This window comes from Nanorana parkeri, unplaced genomic scaffold (assembly GCF_000935625.1).
Source record: "Nanorana parkeri isolate BGI_ZX_2015 unplaced genomic scaffold, ASM93562v1 scaffold266, whole genome shotgun sequence".
Classification (NCBI taxonomy): Eukaryota; Metazoa; Chordata; class Amphibia; order Anura; family Dicroglossidae; genus Nanorana; species Nanorana parkeri.
Window position 1 is genome coordinate 417,185 of NW_017306534.1, and position 18,576 is coordinate 435,760.

The window sequence follows — 18,576 nt, forward strand, 5'->3', positions numbered from 1 at the left end:
GAGTAGATCCATCAGTTCACCCTGCACTTTCCAATCATGAGATGGATAATGGTCAAATACACAAGTATGCCTTCTTCACCTTGAGATCACACTAGTGCCAAACCAGATTAGTCTAGACTAAGCACTTGTCTTTCTGAAATTAATTTATATCGCTTTAGCAAATAAAAATATTAGTAATCTGTTTGCCAACAACGGCACTGAATATCTTATTTATCAAACTGAAGTTTTCAGCAGGGCTGTCAAGTCCAGTAGATTACGGGTAGTAAATATTTAAGTATGTTTGGTTTACAAGAGGCGTTTCTGCGCCTCACTGCATTTTTTAATTACAGTTGATAAGAGTTTGTAATATGTAGTTTATTAGCCATGTGGTATTTTGTGAGTGGAATGAGTATTGTCTAAAAGAAAACCTGTATTTTGAAGGGCAGGGTCTGTCTATGTCCGTGTATGTGTGTGTACATAGCATGAGCAGTGGCGTCGTTGCTACATGAAATGCAAAAAGTACCCCGACTCAAACGGGGGCCCTCCGAGTCTTGCGTCATTGCTGAAAGAACAGTTCTGTATCTTGATTTCTTTTTTATTTCCTCTTAACAAAACCCTCTGGTTGCATTGGGAAGATCTATACTGGTCATTTCACTTTTACTGTACATGACAAACACAATGGATATTTTAGCCTTCACTGGATGGGAGCAGAATAGTGAGGGAATACATTTTAAGTCTCTAGTGTGGTTTGCATAGACCTTCATTTTGTTTGAATCCGCATCAGAAAGCATCCAGTGGTAGAGAAATGGAGTGATGTCGGACATTTGTCAGATTTAGGAAGTGACTCTGATGCTGTGTGAACATAGCTGTGGATCAGAGGATTCTCTACCCAACAGGATCAAGGCTCTGTGCAATGTTTGCAGATCTTTCAGGGGCAATCTGGTTTAAACACCCACCTTCAGCTGCTTTCCTCAGTGGTTTCTAAATTTTTATTTTATTTTCATCTTTCTGTTTTCCAATCCAGTAAGGCTTCAGAAAGAAAAGTACTGGCCAGAGATTTTCACTACCTCTGGGACAAAAACATAAAACTTTAAAAAAACACACAAAAAAAAACAAAAAAAAGTTATGAAATTGATGCATTGCTAATAAAATAATATAAATGATTTAAAAAAATATTTTCCAAGTTTTTTCTTGTTTAAGAAAATAAAAAATAGAAAAAAATAACATCGTCAATTTGTTACATTAAAATTACATGCTGTGTGTAAATTATTCATACAAATATTCCTGTGTTTATATTAAAAAATGAATCAGTAGATAAGAAAAAAAAATTCAACATGTTTTTGTATATTCTGTTGTAAGAATTTATTCATGTTCTTGCTATATAATCTGAATTCTTTACATTATTGAAAAAAAGAAAAAAAAAAAGAAATTTGTCTATTTTGAATGGCTGAACCTAAGGCAGTTTTAGTTTCTCTTACTCTGCTTTTTTTTCTAGTAGTTCCAGTACTACAAGATTTAAGTTAAATAAAATAATTCTGTATGCATTTTTGGTGTATTGGTTTTTTGTTCTACATACTGTATATTGTGCACATCTGTCATACATGTATACTTCAGCTTTGAGGCAGTTTGTAAAGATCCGTTACATGGTAAATAAGGAATATACAGTATACACGATATATACAGTATGTGACACAAAGCAGATCATAGGGGAGATGAATATTGTTGAGTATATGGACACAGGCATATGACAGTCTGCGGTTAGCTTAGGGTGAGCTTCATTCAGCAACTAATAGAATGGAGTTCATACAAAGCTGTCACGGATGGTATCTTCTTGTTTTGGTATTCCCATGATGCACAAGTTTCAGTGTTAACTGTTTACATGTAATAATTATAGGGACACTAAACTCAGGAGTTCAATCTTTGAAATGCATTCAAGTACCTAAACTATTGACAAAACTATATCTTATTTGTGTATCACTCGGCTGTAGATCCTCAAATCCTCTCTGAATTGGTGCGGATACTGTCCTTCCTAGCTCCAAGCTCGCTCCCGTGATGGACTACAATCTCAGTACAAATTGGTAAACTAAACGTGAGATTGTAGTCTATCGCAGGAGTGAGCTTGGAGCGGTGGCTACTTTACAACACACACAGGGACCATGGGGAACAAAAGTAGCCACCCTCCAGAAGGAAGGACAGTGTCAGCACCAATTCAGAGATGATTTGAGGATCTGCAGCTGAGTGATACACAAGATACATTTTTATTAATAGTTAAGATACCGTATATACTCGAGTATAAGCTGAGAATTTTAGCCCATTTTTTTGGCTGAAAAGTGCCCCCCTCGGCTTATACTCGAGTCAGCACCAGGTGTCATCTTACTTACCTAAAATGGTAATCATGTTCTGACATACAGATTGCTATTAAAAAAGGTACATAAAATAATCAAAATGTGGAACAGCAATCAAGTAACGTAATATTCCTAATAAATAGAACTTGAAGGTATCATTCATAGTTAAAACTCAAAATGTGCAATAAAAATATACCACAGTTACCTTTAAAAATAATAAACTAAAAATAAATCAAGACAACACTGAGTAGATGTAAAGTGATTAATGAACAATGATCTTTGTAGATATCATAATAATGTATATATCAGACATAGAACAGGGGGGAGGGGGAGACGACAACAGGGGTTGATACATACTTTAATATTTCTATTAACCCTTTCATGACTGAGGCCTTTTTTTCATTTTTTGTACCCATGTTATATTCCACATTTTAGGCCTGAAAATTACTTAAAACCCCCCAACATTATAACAGATCTGATTTATGCTCCACTTGTCTCAACACTTCTTGGATAATCTTTTGCAAAGCTTGGCCCAGTTTTTCTGCGGTTAATGTTTTGGTTAATTGGGTCACGTGAATGAACAGTACGTTTGCTAAAACCAACATATCTGCCAGAGCATGTGACCTATGACCTTTGTGTTGCCTAACATTAAACACAGCACCGTTCTCTACCATTGTCCCAAATGTCATGAGTTTTTACATAACGATGTGGTTAAAATTAGCATCTGAAAAAAAAGAGCATCAAAATAATAGAAATATTTGTTGAATTTTGAATAATTCAATATGGCCGCTGAACTATGTGGCCAATTGACTTGATCAGTTGTGACTGTAGATCATAGCATAACTTTACACAGCAATTTGTACATCTGTAGCTGTAATTGTTACTGAGAAAGAAATGTTTGACTATTGCCACCTAAAACAAGATGGCTGCCAGGCAATGTGACCTATGACCTTTGTGATGTAAAAGATTAGGCACAGCATAGAACTCTACCATTGGGCCACGTTGCATGAGTTTTTGAGTAACTGCGCTTATTACAGGCTTTTGAAAAAAAAGGCCATAACAATAATACTATCTAATTATCATTGGCTTGCAGCGGCCATATTGATTTGGAGATTGGAACTATTTTTACAACTGTGGTAGAAGAGGTCGCCCTGGACATATGTGCAAAGTTTTCAATAATTCTGATAAATAGTTTCAGAGATTAAGTTGTTTGCAGAATATTGCACAATCCAAAATGGCTGCCAAACCATGTGACCAACTTATACTGAACCCACGTGACATTGTGCAAAGTTTCAGGAGTTTTGGACTAATATTGCACCTCTTACAAGCATTAAAAAAAAGAAGCTTTGCAATAATAATCGGAACAAAAACAATAGGTGTCCAGCAACTTCGTTGCTTGGCCCCCTAATAAATGAAATGGTGTCAGTACAAAGCAGTACATGGGATGCCAACTCACTAAACCATAGATCATTCTTCTACCCTCCTCCCAGAAATGAGACATGTTTTCAGTTGAAATCCGCTAATCTCTGGCCGGGTCAGGTCAGGAAGTCACATATGCCGCCCAAAGTAGGCATGAGGCTCAGTTCACAAAGCTGTAACAGAAGGATAAGGATCTTTATTTAAGCCATGTGACTGTCATTTTTAAATCTCATTGGACTCCACTGAAAAATATATATATATAAATATATATACTAGGGATGTCCCGATGCCACTTTTTCAGGCCCAACTACAAGTACAAGTACATCCCTACATGTGCTTTTTCTTAAAGGGACAGGTGACTTTAAATGATCCATAGTACACGGCTAACTTTCACGCTGCCGGACAGCCGCAAATACTCTCCGGATGGAGTAGACAGTGATGGGAGAGCTGCACTCGCAGCCCTTCCTCTCAGCTGTCACGAGTTCTAGCTCTAGTTAGACACGGGCAGCAATCTAGGTGCGTCTTATGGTCAGGTGCATGTAATGGAGCGACAAAATACGGTATATAAAATGTATATAATGTATATCTCATGTTTAAGCTTTGTGAATTAAACTCATGCTGTTTTTCCAATTATATAACTATCACTTCTGATAATAAATAAATATGTTTGTAATAATGGTACTCTAACCCTGATCACAGAACATGGTGCCTTCCCATGTACTTGAAGGGGAGAGAGCAAGGCCCCAAATATATAAAAGTATTGCTGGTGTGACACTAAAAGCATCCATCGTACATCGCTCCAACACGGTGGACATTATAAAATGACAACTTGACGTTAATGAACCCTGTGATAATATAATGCCTGGGGGGGGGGGAAATCAGCCGGCAGTAGAAGTGATTACAATTCTAGATGGAAGTCTGGAAGTCCCATGGCTGACATGTTCATAAAAATTCCGTTTCCTGGGCTGTCATCCTAGCAAATCATTGAGCAAGAAGTATGGAAGGATTTGGACTTCGCTGGTGGCATGCGCTAGGTGGTGATTCCAGGGTCAGGATGACAGGCCCAGGGCTGATGGCATTACAAATAAGTCAGCAATGGCGGCACCCATATTTTTAGCCTCACAAGTTTCATGTAATCTGACCTTTTGGCTACCTCTCAATTTACTCAAACTCTAAAAACCTAACCTAGCTCCATAGGAAGTCCATACAAAGAGAAATACCAGGGCTGCCACTGCTGACTTCTTTTTAAGAATACAAGTTTCCTGGCTGTATGTGGCTTATTTTTTTCTACATCACTGACCTGGAACAAGCATTTGGAATAGAAAGTCAGAGTTGGGTCAGAACTAATCTATTTCTTTCAGGTCAGTGCCTCAGAAAGTTGCAATTGGATTAGCATGGCAGATAGGCAACCATCATTTTAAAGGGAGTGGTTAGCAGTGGTAGCTTCCGTGGTTTTTTCAATACAGGTTTTATTTAACTTTTACTTCCTGTCTCCCAAATGGGAAAAGACCTGTGGGAGTAATAACCCTTCTTGGCTCTATCCAAATCAATAAATGTTTTATGGAAGCAACGCTAACTTTGTACCTACCAGTTTTTGAGCTGTCACGCCCCAGCCAGAAAGGCCAGGGAAGAAGCTGATCAAGCATAATCTGAAAATTTGGGTTTGCTAAACAGACGTGCTTATATCATGCAACATAAAAACATTCTTCATGCCTAAAATGTCCATTTTATTATGTGTTTCTGTCACTGAAAGGTGTAAGTAAAGCCCAAACTTTTTTTTCCTTAGTTCTGAATAGAGTAGGTGATGATAGAAAAAAAACCTGTATGGGAGTAAGAGGACATCTCTCTAAAGTGAGGGGATATCCTTTCCTTAAAAGCCGTCACCAGAACAGGTGTCCCCATTGAAAGATTTTCCCTCACTTACTGTTATGTTGAAAATTTTAAAACCAAACCGAAAAGAAATAAAATGTCAGGCCGAAACCGAAAATGTTTTTTTTTTCTAACTTTTTAAAAAAATATTAAATATTTAATTTTTATTTCTTTTTGAAACGGTTAAAAAAATGTATATTTTATTTTTATTAAACATTTTTATTTTTTACTTTTAGGTTCTTCAGGGAAATATTGGGGGTCTAAACAGACCCCTGATATTTCCCTTTCAAAATAGAAAAAGAGATTGAGAACAAAGAGTCCTCAATCTCTTTCTCTGCAGCCCCTGTTATCAATGAATAGGAATCCTCTAAAGTGATTGTTCCTGTTCATTCATAACTTGTGGATATAGTGTGTTTACTATAACCACATTCATGAATGAAAAGGAGGTGATGTAGATCACTTCCCATTCATTCATAATTGGGGACACTGTGAACATATTATGTCCTCAATGATTTACACACACACCCTCAGCGATCACTGATCACTGACTGCTTGTACCCGCTCTTTATCCTGGATCAGCTGTCACAGGAGGCTGGATGAGTGGAGCGGGAGGAGAGCTCAGCCTCCTGTAACAGCTGACCGCCGCTCTCCTGATCTGTCACAGGAAGTTGAGCGGTGCGGGAGGAAAGACGCCGGCCGCTCACAGCGTTCTCCTCCCCTGCACCTCTTGGCCTCCTGTGACAGTTTCTCTCCTTCCGCTGGGACACAGAGCAGTGCCCAGCGGATGAGGAAAGAAAGCAGGGATGCGCCATTTCGGCCAAAAAATTTTTCGGACGATATGTTTCGGAGACTGAAATTCCGGTGCATCCCTAGTGACAACCCTTCCCCACACTATCTAAAACTGAAAAAAAAAGTTTCAGCTTTACATACACTTTAACATTACCCTTATCTTGGCCTAATACTGAAATTGAACCCAAATGTTGTCATTGCTAAAAGTATTGAGCCACCCTGCACGAGGATATGCAGTGCACCAACTTTAAGTTGTTATGGGCAGCTTGGCATATCCCAGACTTGGGATGTCCTGGGTTCCACTTGTACAAATAGAACTTTATGATGCCATTACACCCTGGGGTTCCTTCTGGCTTCCTCAGAGGTGCCTTGAAATTTCTGCAACGTGTCATGTGCTTCCATTGCCAGCACCATGAAAACGAATGAAGCTAAGGAGGGAGAAGGGACTGCTGATGTGAAAAGGGGGCTCTTGATTTGAAGGGGGCGTCTGATGTGAAAAGGGGGCTCTTGAAATGGCTATGGTGGGATATGCAGGGTCTACGGTGGGCTATATGGATTCTCCGCTGGTTCTATAGTGGGCTGTGTGGACTCTCAGGTTGGTGCCATAGGTTCTATGCTGGGCTTTGCAGACTCTAAGGGGGTCTGTGGTGGGCTATGTGGGGTCTATGGTAGGCTGTGCGGACGCTCAGGTGGGCTGCGCAGGTTCTATGGTGGGCTGTGTGGACTCTCAGGGGGTCTATGGTGGACTATGTGGGTTCTATGGTGGGCTATGCAGACTCTCAGGTGGCATGTGCAGGGTCTATGGTGGGCTGTGCAGACTCTCAGGTTGGCTCCTCTGGTTCTATGGTGGTCTGTGGACTCTCAGGTTGGCGCCATAGGTTCTATGCTGGGCTGTGCGGACTCTCAGGGGGTCTGTGGTGGGCTATGTAGGGTCTATGGTAGGCTGTGTGGACGCTCAGGTGGGCTGCGCAGGTTCTATGGTGGGCTGTGTGGACTCTCTGGGTTTGTGGTGGACTATGTGGGGTCTATGGTGGGCTATGCAGACTCTCAGGTGGGATGTGCAGGTTCTATGGTGGGCTGTGTGGACTCTCAGGTTGGGTCTGCAGGTTCTATGGTGGGCTGTGTGGACTCTCAGGTTGGCACCACAGGTTCTATGCTGGGCTGTGCTGACTCTCAGGGGGTCTGTGGTGGGCTATGTGGGGTCTATGGTAGGCTGTGCGGACGCTCAGGTGGGCTGCGCAGGTTCTATGGTGGGCTGTGTGGACTCTCAGGTTGGGTCCGCAGGTTCTATGGTGGGCTGTGTGGACTCTCAGGTTGTGTCCGCAGGTTCTGTGCTGGGCTGTGCAGACTCTCAGGGGGTCTGTGGTGGGCTATGTGGGGTCTATGGTAGGCTGTGCAGACTCTCAGCTGGACTGTGCGGGGTCTCTGTGCAGTCCCGCTCCGTCAGTCTGTGGGTAAGGGCGGTGTGGATCCACAGAAGGAGGAGAACATATTAAGCTGGCACTGTAAACAGGTGCCGCGATACACAGGAAAGCTGCGGGAACCTTGCCGGGGACCTTGGCAGCCTTCCAGTGAACCTCGGCGTCTGTTTACAGTGCTGGCTTCATTTTTAAAAGGGAGAGGTGCGAGAGCCACATGAAATGGCTGGCAGGCTGAATTCGCCTTTCTGTTTGACATATGTGCTGTAGAGGGATGCTGTAGGGGGGATCTTTTGCCTGTAGGGGGGATTGTTTGCCAGTTGGGGGGATCTTTTGCCTGTGGTTTTATTATTTGCATTTATGTTTTTGGGGTGCCTCGGGATTTTACATACTTTTAAAGTGTGCCCCAACTGAAAAAAGGTGAAATGCTGGTTTATTGAGAGAGAATAGTTTCCATCGTGAGAGAACTGTGAAAGGCAAATGATTGTCCTCATATTAACACACAGAATCTAATATACATCTTGGCTCTAGATGTTTTATTACCTTCCAGCATCTCTGGAGTAGATCACATCGATCCCTTGCAATGAAATATCTTTGCAGACACTTTTCATGATAATAGAAGACTCTATTCTTTCCGGTCCTTCTGGTAAACAACAACCTTCTTGTGGGTGATCCCGGCTGAGGTCCCTATCCGTATAGCCTTTGTTTCTTCCACAGAGGCGGCTCTCTAATTAGGCGAGTTAGGCGGTCGCCTAAGGCCTTGCGCTTACGAGGGCCTCGCGGCCGCCTAACTCGCCTCTGCAGATTTTAGCTGCAACGATTTCCAAGCGGGCAGAATGCGGCGCCCGCGGCCTCTGCAAATCCCCGCTCCTCCCCCATCTGCCACTGCGGGCCTCGCGGGGAGAATGGGGTGCCGGTGATCGATCAAACACCGGACGCAGCCTCCGGACAAGCCCTGCCCCCTCCCCATCTGCCACTGCGGGGAGAATGGGGTGTCCGCAGCTTTAGGACAAGCCCTGCCGACTCCCCATCTGCCACTGCGGGCCTCGCGGGGAGAATAGGGTCGGTGCCCGCAGCCTCAGGACAAACCCCGCCCCCTCCCCACTTCCACATTGTTCCAGGACAATTGCTTTGGATGAGGCCACCATTACGACATGCACAGACAGCCAGTGTGTTTTGCCAGCAAACAATAACAGGAAATGAGGCAAAGTTAAAAGCAGATTACTTATCAGTCTCTTTAACTGACTAAATGTTTACTTAGATTAGGACTCCGATAAAATGTTTGAACACCTGGTGTTACCGGTTTAACCCTTTCATGGCCATTAGCAGTTTTATGCCCCAAAAGCTGTTCTAGAGTGCCGCTTCATGTCGGGTACCTGCAGGTTGCATGCATGTGCGGCTCAGTGTACACTTTCCGCATCTGATAGGATGAATGAACTGCACATTATCCTGGCTCAGCCAATCAAATGGCTAGAAATCCTGCACCTAGAAGACCACTGGATACTTTAAGTATCAAGTGGGACAAGCAACGCGTATCTAGCTGTGGGTGGGATTCTGGTACACCATTGCTGATGCCTTGCTCAAGATTAAACCTGCTTAAAAAACAGTGGAGGACATTTATCTATTGTGTCACACACAATGAGACACATGAAGTAGCAGCTTGATGAATAAATCTCACTCTCTGCTGCTTTAAAGTAACACTGCAATAGAATAAAACATGCCCTGGCCACTTTAAGTGTATGTAAAAAAACAAACCACAAACATATTTATATTTAGCACATCTCTGCAAAATATGCATCAAGTATGGAAAAATCCTGTTGATGTGCCAGAACTGCACTCGGTTTTGTCCTCTTGTGGACTGACAATACACAGGATTTTTGTGGACTGAGTGGTGTCAGCACTACCTAGCTGTCTTTTGCTAAACTACTCAAACTTACCCACTCAGCTCCACAGAATTGACACTAATCGTTTTGTAGTCCCGAGGTAAGAACTAAGAGGGCTAATTAGGCTCTTTGAGATAAAGAAGTATGCACAAGGTAGCTGTAAATTTCTGACATGAGTAACGGGTATGTTTTGCACTTTTTAAACATGTTATGTAACACTTTTCAATATTTTATTTGACAGGCCAAAAGCTGGACAATTAGAGACATTTATAGGGTTATTCACTACAGAGCCGAAGGATCCAGCCGTAGCTTCGGCTCACTTTGGCCGCCTGATCCCTATCACTGCTGTACCCTCCACTGTACTGTGTTCCACTCCTGATCCCTTCACTGTAGCCCGTACAGCAGCCCAGCCTAACTCATATGTTTCTGAGCCGTAGTGACAGGCGAATGGTCGGCCGAAGCCAACCAATCTCCACGCAAATGACAGCTGGGTGGAGCCAGTCGTGATCTCACGGCTTGCTCGGGCCAGTTGTAATGACAGATCAGCATCCCCAAATGACCTGGGGACGCTGATCTGTCATTAAACTATAACAACTGGGCAGAGCCAGCCTTGACGTCATGGCCGGCACTGACCAGTTGTTGTTTATCACCCGGGACCTGCTAGAAGACTCTGGCAGGAGCTGGCCAATAGGAATCAGTTGGGCGGAGCTAGCGGTGATGTCACCGCTAGCTCCGCCCAATTGTTTGTTTTGCCTGCATCTGTCAGATATGACATTATGCGGCGGGAGGTCATCATGTGTGGTCGGGTAGGCGTGCATCGTTGTTTTTCTTTCATTATTTATTTATTTTATTTGAAATATTTTTAGTATTTTCTTAACTGTTTTTTAAATTTTCGTATTTTCTTAAAATACTTTAAAAAAAACATTTTCCCCACATATTTACATCTCTTTCTATTCTGCTCGCTACCTTGGAGGCTCAGCGGCATTCGGCTATTCACTCACTGCCATTCGGCCCCTATGAGAATATGTTGGATCGGCTGAGTCGAACACCTTCTGCACTTTGGCTCAGCTGACCAAGGACAGCTGAAAGCAGCCATACAAGGCTGAAGTGAATAGTAGAACAGCGTTCGGCTCACTTCACTTTGGCTGGGTTATTCACTCGGCTGCCTTCGGTAGCTTTCTGATTAACCCCCATTCCTTGTTAGGGTTTAGACACGCTTATTGTGTAGTGACATTGTACAGAGACTTTCTGTCTTATCTTTAAAGCTAGATTGGTGTGTCAGTTTGCTGCCCAGGAGTCTTGGGGCCAGGCCAGAAAGCCATCACTGAATGCCCATGTTGAACTTTGAAAAGGAAGAACTACAACCGCAGGCAACCACAATGAGTCCCCAACTGTCAGCTAAGTACAGAAAAATTAGCCTACAACGGGCACATTATCAATTGAAGATTGGAAAATATTGGCTGATATGAAAAATTCCAACCTCTACTCTGCAGATGATAGGGTCAGAATCTTGAGTCCATGGATCTCTCATGTTCTGTGTCACTGGTTTAGATTGCTGGTGGTGTGATGATGTGGGGAGTGTGTGCTTGGCACACCTAAAGTCCATTAATACCAACCGAACCTCATTTGAATGTGGCTGCATACCACATGATCCACTTTAATGGATACTTGACATGTGTACATAATAAATTAGGCCCCATTCACATCTGCAAATCGGGCCGACCTCAGGAGTCTCAAAAATTCCTTTGAGACTTGTGATCTGCTGCGGGTGGCAGGTGCTGTACAATACAATAACAGCTGCCACCATACACAGCAGGTCGCGGGCCACTCGCATGTAATTGCAAAGGCTGCAAATACCTACGGACGACCACACCTGGACGCAGACTGTTGGCCACCTAGTGTATGTATGCCACTGTCAAGACTATATTAATACCTGTGGCCCTCTTCTCATCTCAATAATATAAAAGGGAAGTGTTCTGTAGTCCAGCAAGGAAGAACTCAGGCATGGCTGATAACACTGCTTGCGATTTTAGTGCAGCAAGAGCAATCTGTCAGCAAAAACATGGAGAAAGGTGCATGTATTACAGAGATATACTGAATATATGTATATATTTTTTATTTTGCCCAGATGTGCAGTTTACATCTGATTGGTTTCTGTGCAGACAGACAGTTTTCCCCTCTGGTACTTGGTACATGAAGCCTTTCATTACATCTAAATAAAATCACGAGTTGTATATAAAGTGAACAATTATCCTCACAATCACATGACAATCCAAGTCAGATATGTTGTATATATCAAACCTGGAGTGAGATCTGCCTGCTTGAGTGCTTGTCACTGGACTTCCTGATGCAATCAGATGACCACATTACCCTTGAGTACTTCTCAAATAAGCCTTCAGACTGGAATGACTTCAGTGGCATAAAATGCCCTCAGTCAAGAAAGGATTAAGACATTACACAGATTACACATACTGACGCGTGCTGCATATATTTAACTGGTAAATTAAATACACATTCTTATCTGCAGAACAAAAATGGCAATAAGGCAAACATAGTTTATAACATATGCAATGGGAGAATGATTATTATCATAAAGAATATAAAGCCTAACTTCCTCCTTACATGAAAATTATCAGTTGGACTGGAATATTCAAAATTCAATGCTTAGCTAACACATACATTTTCAGAAGCATTAGTATAGGGTAATATGGAATAGCAGAGGAGTGGATTGGTACAGTGATGCCCCCTGGGCCAGCACAACTTAACCACTTTAGTCCTCCCGAGCCCCGTTTCAAAACCGCACCGCAAAGCTCCTGCAAGTCCCTGCTGGCATGTGGGCTGGAACTGTCAGCTTTTAGTGACAGCTGGCATCCAGCACTAAGCACAGGAACAGAAACTATTAGCTCCTGGGCTTCTGACCTTGCAGCACAACTTTCCATAGGAGCACTTTTGGCAGATCACTGTAAACACAATGTTTCTTCATTGTGTTTACATTTGAAGTGACGTGACATCACGTGACGTCACCGCAGTTCCTCCTAATACGGTGGTTAAGGCAGAACAGAAGCAGCTCTTATTTGCCTCTAAGTGCAGCAGATCACTCCTATAGTAATGTATTGCTTGCTTACTGCAGCCAGCAATAGATCAGTATTAGAGGTGATCTGTTGCTGCAGTTGCATGGGGGCATCTGGATCAGGTCTCCACTGACCAAATCCACATTCCCCATAAAATAATTTAAAAAAAATCTGAAATGTAAAAAAAAAATATTAAAAATAAATGTTATTTATATACATTATTATGTTACGGGATTTATATAGTGGCAAAAAAGTGTGTGCACTGCTTTACAATATAAAGGCAGGCAGTACATTTATAATACATTGCAAGACAGGAGGACCCTGCTTGTGAGACCATCCAATCTAAAAGGGAGGTGCACGTGATAGAAAAGGTTCTAACTGTGTGGGAATGAGTTGATAGAGAAGATGAAAGTTCTTGGTAGAGGTAGGGTAAGCTTTCTCAAATAGAAGAGTTTTCAGGGATCACCCAAAAGGTGGACAACATAGGATATAGCCAAAGAGGTTGGGGTAGGAAATTTCAGAGGATTGTAGAGAAATCTTGCAGGTGAGCATTGGAGGAGGTGACGAGGGAGCTAGGGATCACGAGGTCTTGGGAGGAGTGAAGAGGGCAGTTTGGGTGATATTTTGGAATGAGGTTGGTGATGTAGCTCAGTGTTGTGGATGACTGTATGTTGTTGTTCTTCATATTTTGAATTGTATTCCTTAGGCAAGCAGACGCTAGTGGAGTGACTAGCAGAGAGGGGCAGCGGACACTCAGCAGTAAGAAAGGTAGATGAGTCTGGCAGCAGCATTCATGACAGACGGAAGGGGGGATAATCTGTGTAAAGGTAGGCAAACAAGGATGGAGTCAAGGCGAGAGATAACAAGTGCGTGAATAGGTATTTTGGTGGTCCCATTGGTTATGAAGGGGTGCATTTTTGATGTATTATAAAGGTTAAGACAGCAGGATTAGAACACTGATTGGATGTGATGCCTGAAGGATAGGCCAGAGTCCAGGATTATACCTCGCACCCTGGCATAAGGTTAGGAACTCAAATTGATGGAAAAGTCAGGGGAGCGGAAATGGGGGGAATATTATGAGCTCAGTTTTGGAAAGACTAGGTTTTAGCGAGTGGGGTGACATCCATATGGATAGGTCAGTAAATTAGCAATGCGCAAGAAGACTGAGGAGTAGATAAATAGATCTGGGGGTATATTAGCATAGAGTTGGTATTGAAAGCCATAGGAGGCCAAGGCAGATGGTGTAGATAAAAAATAGAAGGGGTCTGAGGATAGAGCCTTGAGGGATCCCTAAGGAGAGAGAAGGAGGAGATGGAGTTGTAGGTAACACTAAAGTAGCACTTACTGTAGATAGGTAGGATGAGAACCAGGAAAGAGCAGAGTCTTGGAGGTTATTTGAATGAAGTTTTTTGAGAGGGAGAAGGGTGATAAACTGTATCCAAGGCAGCAGAAATGTGTAATAGTCTGAGTACAGAGTAGTGGCCATTGGTTTTAGCAGTTAGTAGTTGTTAGATTTAGAAGGGTAGTTTCCGTGGAGTGATGTGGGCAAAAACCAGACAGTAAGGGGTTAAGAAGGCTATCAGTGAGGCAGCAGTTGAAACAGTTGTAGACCAGGTGTTCTCGAGGTTTGGAGGTAAGCGGGAGATTAGTCTTAAGTTGTTAAGAATGATGGAGTCCAGTGAGAGCTTCTAATGATTGAAGTGGTGGGTTAGAGAGAGCATAATGGAGTGAAAGGGTGACCAGAGTAATTTGAGGGGACGAGGTTCAGGGGGCAGGTCATAAGGTGGCCAGACAAAGGGAGGAAGTGAACTTTGCAGGAGATATTGTATGTTAAGTAGAGGAGATGTTTGGACAGTGCCGGTCTCATTACAAACAGCATCTATCTTGTTTTTGAAATGATTGGCAATGTCCTAGGCGGTGAGTAAGTTGGTTGGTGGGGCATGATATAGAGAGTTAGGTAAAAAAGAGTGAGATATGTCTGCAATTTCTTGGTCAGAGTGGTAGACAACTCCAGCAGAGAGAATTTGATTGACAAGAAGCACACCCTACAAGAATCCCACCATACCCCTTTAATCTGGCAAATCTAGCAAAAAAACGATATTACGAGAAGGGACCGTAGCTTTAATTTTTTTAGGAAGACACCTCCCTGTAGCTCACCACCTTGCATTTAGGACAGGTTGCGCTGCATGCAAACATATCTGTCTCAAATTAATTACATTAGTAATAAAAAAAAGTGTTTTGGGCCTTCTACTTCTGCTGCTCAAAGTAGGCCTAGTACTACTTGATCGAAACGTGTTACTGCTAAACTACCTCAAAAAAGACTTAATTGTTTAACTGCACCACTTTTAAGTTGATCTGCATTTTCAGTTTTCTCTTACAGGGCTATTCACAAAAGGGTAATGAGTTTGGAGAAGGCAGGATAAGTGAACAATCTAGGACAACATAGCTGAACTGAATTGGAGAGTTTTTCCAGATCAGCTATGTTGTCCTAGATTGTTCACTTCTCCTGCCTTCTCCAAACTCTTCACCCTTTTGTGAATAACCTTGTTAGTCTCCCTGCAGAGTCCCACAAATACCTGTTGAGCCTGCCAGACGAGTCCACCTAATGCAGCTTCCTGCTGCAGTGTCTAGCAAGGGGATTGTGTGAAGCACGAATAAACGAGGATTTGGCTCAGTCTCAGAAGCTAAAGGACATTTTTTGTTTACTTCATCAGGCTTGTGCATCACATAATAACTGTATTTGGTTCTTGTTTATACTGCCATTGAGGTGCCTTCAGTTGTACTTTAAAATAACCTTAGGTTGTAGCTCTGCCCATATCTTCCTGATCCTCTTCTCCTCTGGGACATCACCAAGACCAAGTTTTCCCAGTTCCTGCCAAAAAAACAGTTTTAAAGATATACCTGATGAACTGCTGAGGCTGCAAATAAGCTCCTCTTTCTAGCTCACAAATTGTATTGCGTCTTAATACAGATAGCTTAAGGGCTTGTTCACACCAGGAACGCACTGGTGCTAACGCACTGGAACACACTATCGCATCCTGGCCGGCTCCCTGCGTTTTGGGGCGAGAGGCGTGCATTTAAGTCAATGGCCCTGCAGCCACGCCCCCTGCCCGCAGTGCAGTTGCCCGCATCAGAACGCATGGCACAACAATGCCTGCATTCCTGTCCAGTGCGATTGAAAATGCTGAAAGCACAATCTTTTTGCGATTGCATTGGACCGGGACACAGGCATTGTTATGCCACACATGCGGGGGTGGGGCGTGGCTGCGGCGCCATTCACTTGAATGCTTACTGTGCTGGAACGCACTAACTGGTTGCTACCCATAATCCCTGTGTGTGTTGTAAAGTAGCCACCGCTCCAAGCCCCCCCCCCCCCGTGATGGACTACAATCGTAATACAAATTAGTAAACTAAACATGAGATTGTATCAGCACCAATTTAGAATGATTTGAGGCTCTACAGCCGAGTGATACACACATAAGATTTTTCTTAATAGTTAAGGTACTTGAATGTATTTTTAATATTTAACTCCTGAGTTTAGTGTGAGTTTAAGCAGTGAAGGTGAAGATAGGCATAGAGCTTGGAAACTTGCACATATTAAAATAAAGTCAGCAATATCTGTTATCACAACTTCCTTTTAATTTAGGTAATTTGGAGAAACATGCCATAACCCACTTCTGAAGATGTAGAAAAGCTAAGGATCTCAGAACATCTAATGCACCCTGCAACTGCGAGGTTCACTAATCCAAGTTTTTCCATAGAAAGCCCTAGTATCTAATTGACTGGAAGGGATTCAGCCTTTGGAAAAATATACAGAAAAAGATGTTACAAAAAGGGAGACAAATAAAACAACAGTACAATAAAAGGGAAATAAAAATGAGGGTACGTAACAAAGTCCTGGTTTTATGAGTTCCAGTAGAGTCCGGCAAGGCAAACGTTATTTTCTTGATGTTAAAGGGAGCTTTTCCTACATGTACACAGGCTTCTTCTTCGATGTTACATAGGAGCCTCTAGCTACCTGGTTGCCAAGAGGTACCTAAGATGGAATTGAGTTGTGTAAATATACTCTCCATATCTTCCTAATGATTGATCCAACTTAAGTAGAATCACTCCTACACATTAAAAACCAACTCCAGCCAAAAATATATTGTTTGGTTTGGTTTGGTTGGAGTGGAGCATTTTTAGAACCTCTGAGTTTTTATTGCCAACAAATGTCCCTGTTGGGGAGATTTCATTTTTTTTTTCTTCTCTTGGTGATCCTTTCTCAATAAAACCTGGTAAACCCCTCTCTATTCAAAACCAAATTTGCTGGATCTGTGTTGTAAGCATAATTATCTACATCTCTCTCTTGTTGAATAGCATCTCAGCAGATATCAAGATGCGATGTTTGAGTGTGTAAGATCAGAGCAATAGGGTTAAACAAGGTCTGCAGAAATTTAAAACCTACTTATCCCAATTTTTCACCTTATGATGTAAGATTACCACAGCTAGGCAGCCAGAATATAATGGATTTGACACAGTTCTTAACCTACTGAAAGGATGTTCTTTGTCATGTAATACCACTTTGAAAGTTTCCCCTAAAAATTGCTGGTATATCATAAGCCCCTCCCATCCACATACTCCAATGCCGGATAATCATTCAACGCTGTAATGTCATAAAATCTGTCAGGGGGTATCCATCCTTACCTTTACTGCTTCCCAGCTGGAATTCACAAGATAGTTCCTGTAGGGACCAAAACCTTGAAAAAAGAGAGACGACAGTGTAACGAGCCCCTTGCTCGCTCGGTCCACTCTCCCGGCACTCCTTAGATTTTAGACCGCAGCGTCTGATATTTCGGACATCCGATAATTTGGGATTCGAACTACAGCTCTGTGCTGTTCGTATCCAATGGTGATAGCTCACAACAAACACCAGGCAGGCTGCATGTAAGTTCAAACAGGAATCTGCTTTATTGGATGCACACACACACTTTTATAAACAACAGTTTGAAGGTGGCCCAACCGACCACCTTCCTATTGGTCAACTGCAAAGTATCCTCCAGTCCTCACCTAGGTCCTCTTGGCCATGCAAATGAGGACTCGAAACAGGGCAAATAGGCATTGGTCCATAGTCTCTAGGAAGGAGGCTAGCCCTCAAGCTCCTCCAGCAGCGCCAGTGACGGTTCAGTCCGTCACATTTCTCCCCTCCCGACAGTAGACTAACCAGATACCAGACCCCCAACTCGTCTGGACCTGTGTTAGTCGGACAAGACAAATTTACATGTCCGGCATCTGATTTCCTGCAAACAAACTGCCGCTGGGGGGTGTTGAGGGCCCCTACATCTCCCTGCACCATGGCCTGTCGCTGGGGAGTGAGAATGGCTGCCTCCCCTCCCTGGGACAAAGACTGCCACTGGGAACAAGTATCTGCTGCACCTTTTTGCAGATGCTCCACCTGCTGCTGGGGAGAAATTTGGCTGCCTCCTCCCTGGAACTTCTTCTGCCGCTAGGGAGAGAGGCCGGCTACCTCCTCTCCCTGGAACTCCCGCTGGGTGGTGTTGGGGGCCCCTACATCTCAATGCACCATGGCCTGCCGCTGGGGAGTGAGAATGGCTGCCTCCCCTCCCTGGGACAAAGACTGCCACTGGGAACAAGTCTCCACTGCACCTTTTTGCAGATGCTCCACCTGCTGCTGGGGAGAAAGTTTGGCTGCCTCCTCTCTCTGGAACTCCCTTTGCCGCTGGGGAGAGAGGCCGGCTACCTCCTCTCCCTGGAACTCCCTCTGCCGCTGGGGAGAGAGGCCGGCTGCCTCCTCTCCCTGGAA

The 18,576-nt window shown here is 43.2% G+C and overlaps 1 protein-coding gene across 1 annotated transcript in view; it reads right to left on the reverse strand.

The window, feature by feature from the left end:
* Positions 1–2,788: 2,788 nt before the first annotated feature.
* The window catches only part of LOC108787510 (pyroglutamyl-peptidase 1-like protein), a 17,374-nt gene continuing 1,586 nt past the window's right edge, over positions 2,789–18,576 (reverse strand). Inside the window, 5 exon segments of the mRNA XM_018557088.1 lie at positions 2,789–2,966; positions 8,363–8,546; positions 8,931–9,064; positions 15,557–15,645; positions 17,460–17,512. Of these exon segments, the coding sequence (XP_018412590.1) occupies positions 2,789–2,966; positions 8,363–8,546; positions 8,931–9,064; positions 15,557–15,645; positions 17,460–17,512 (638 nt within the window).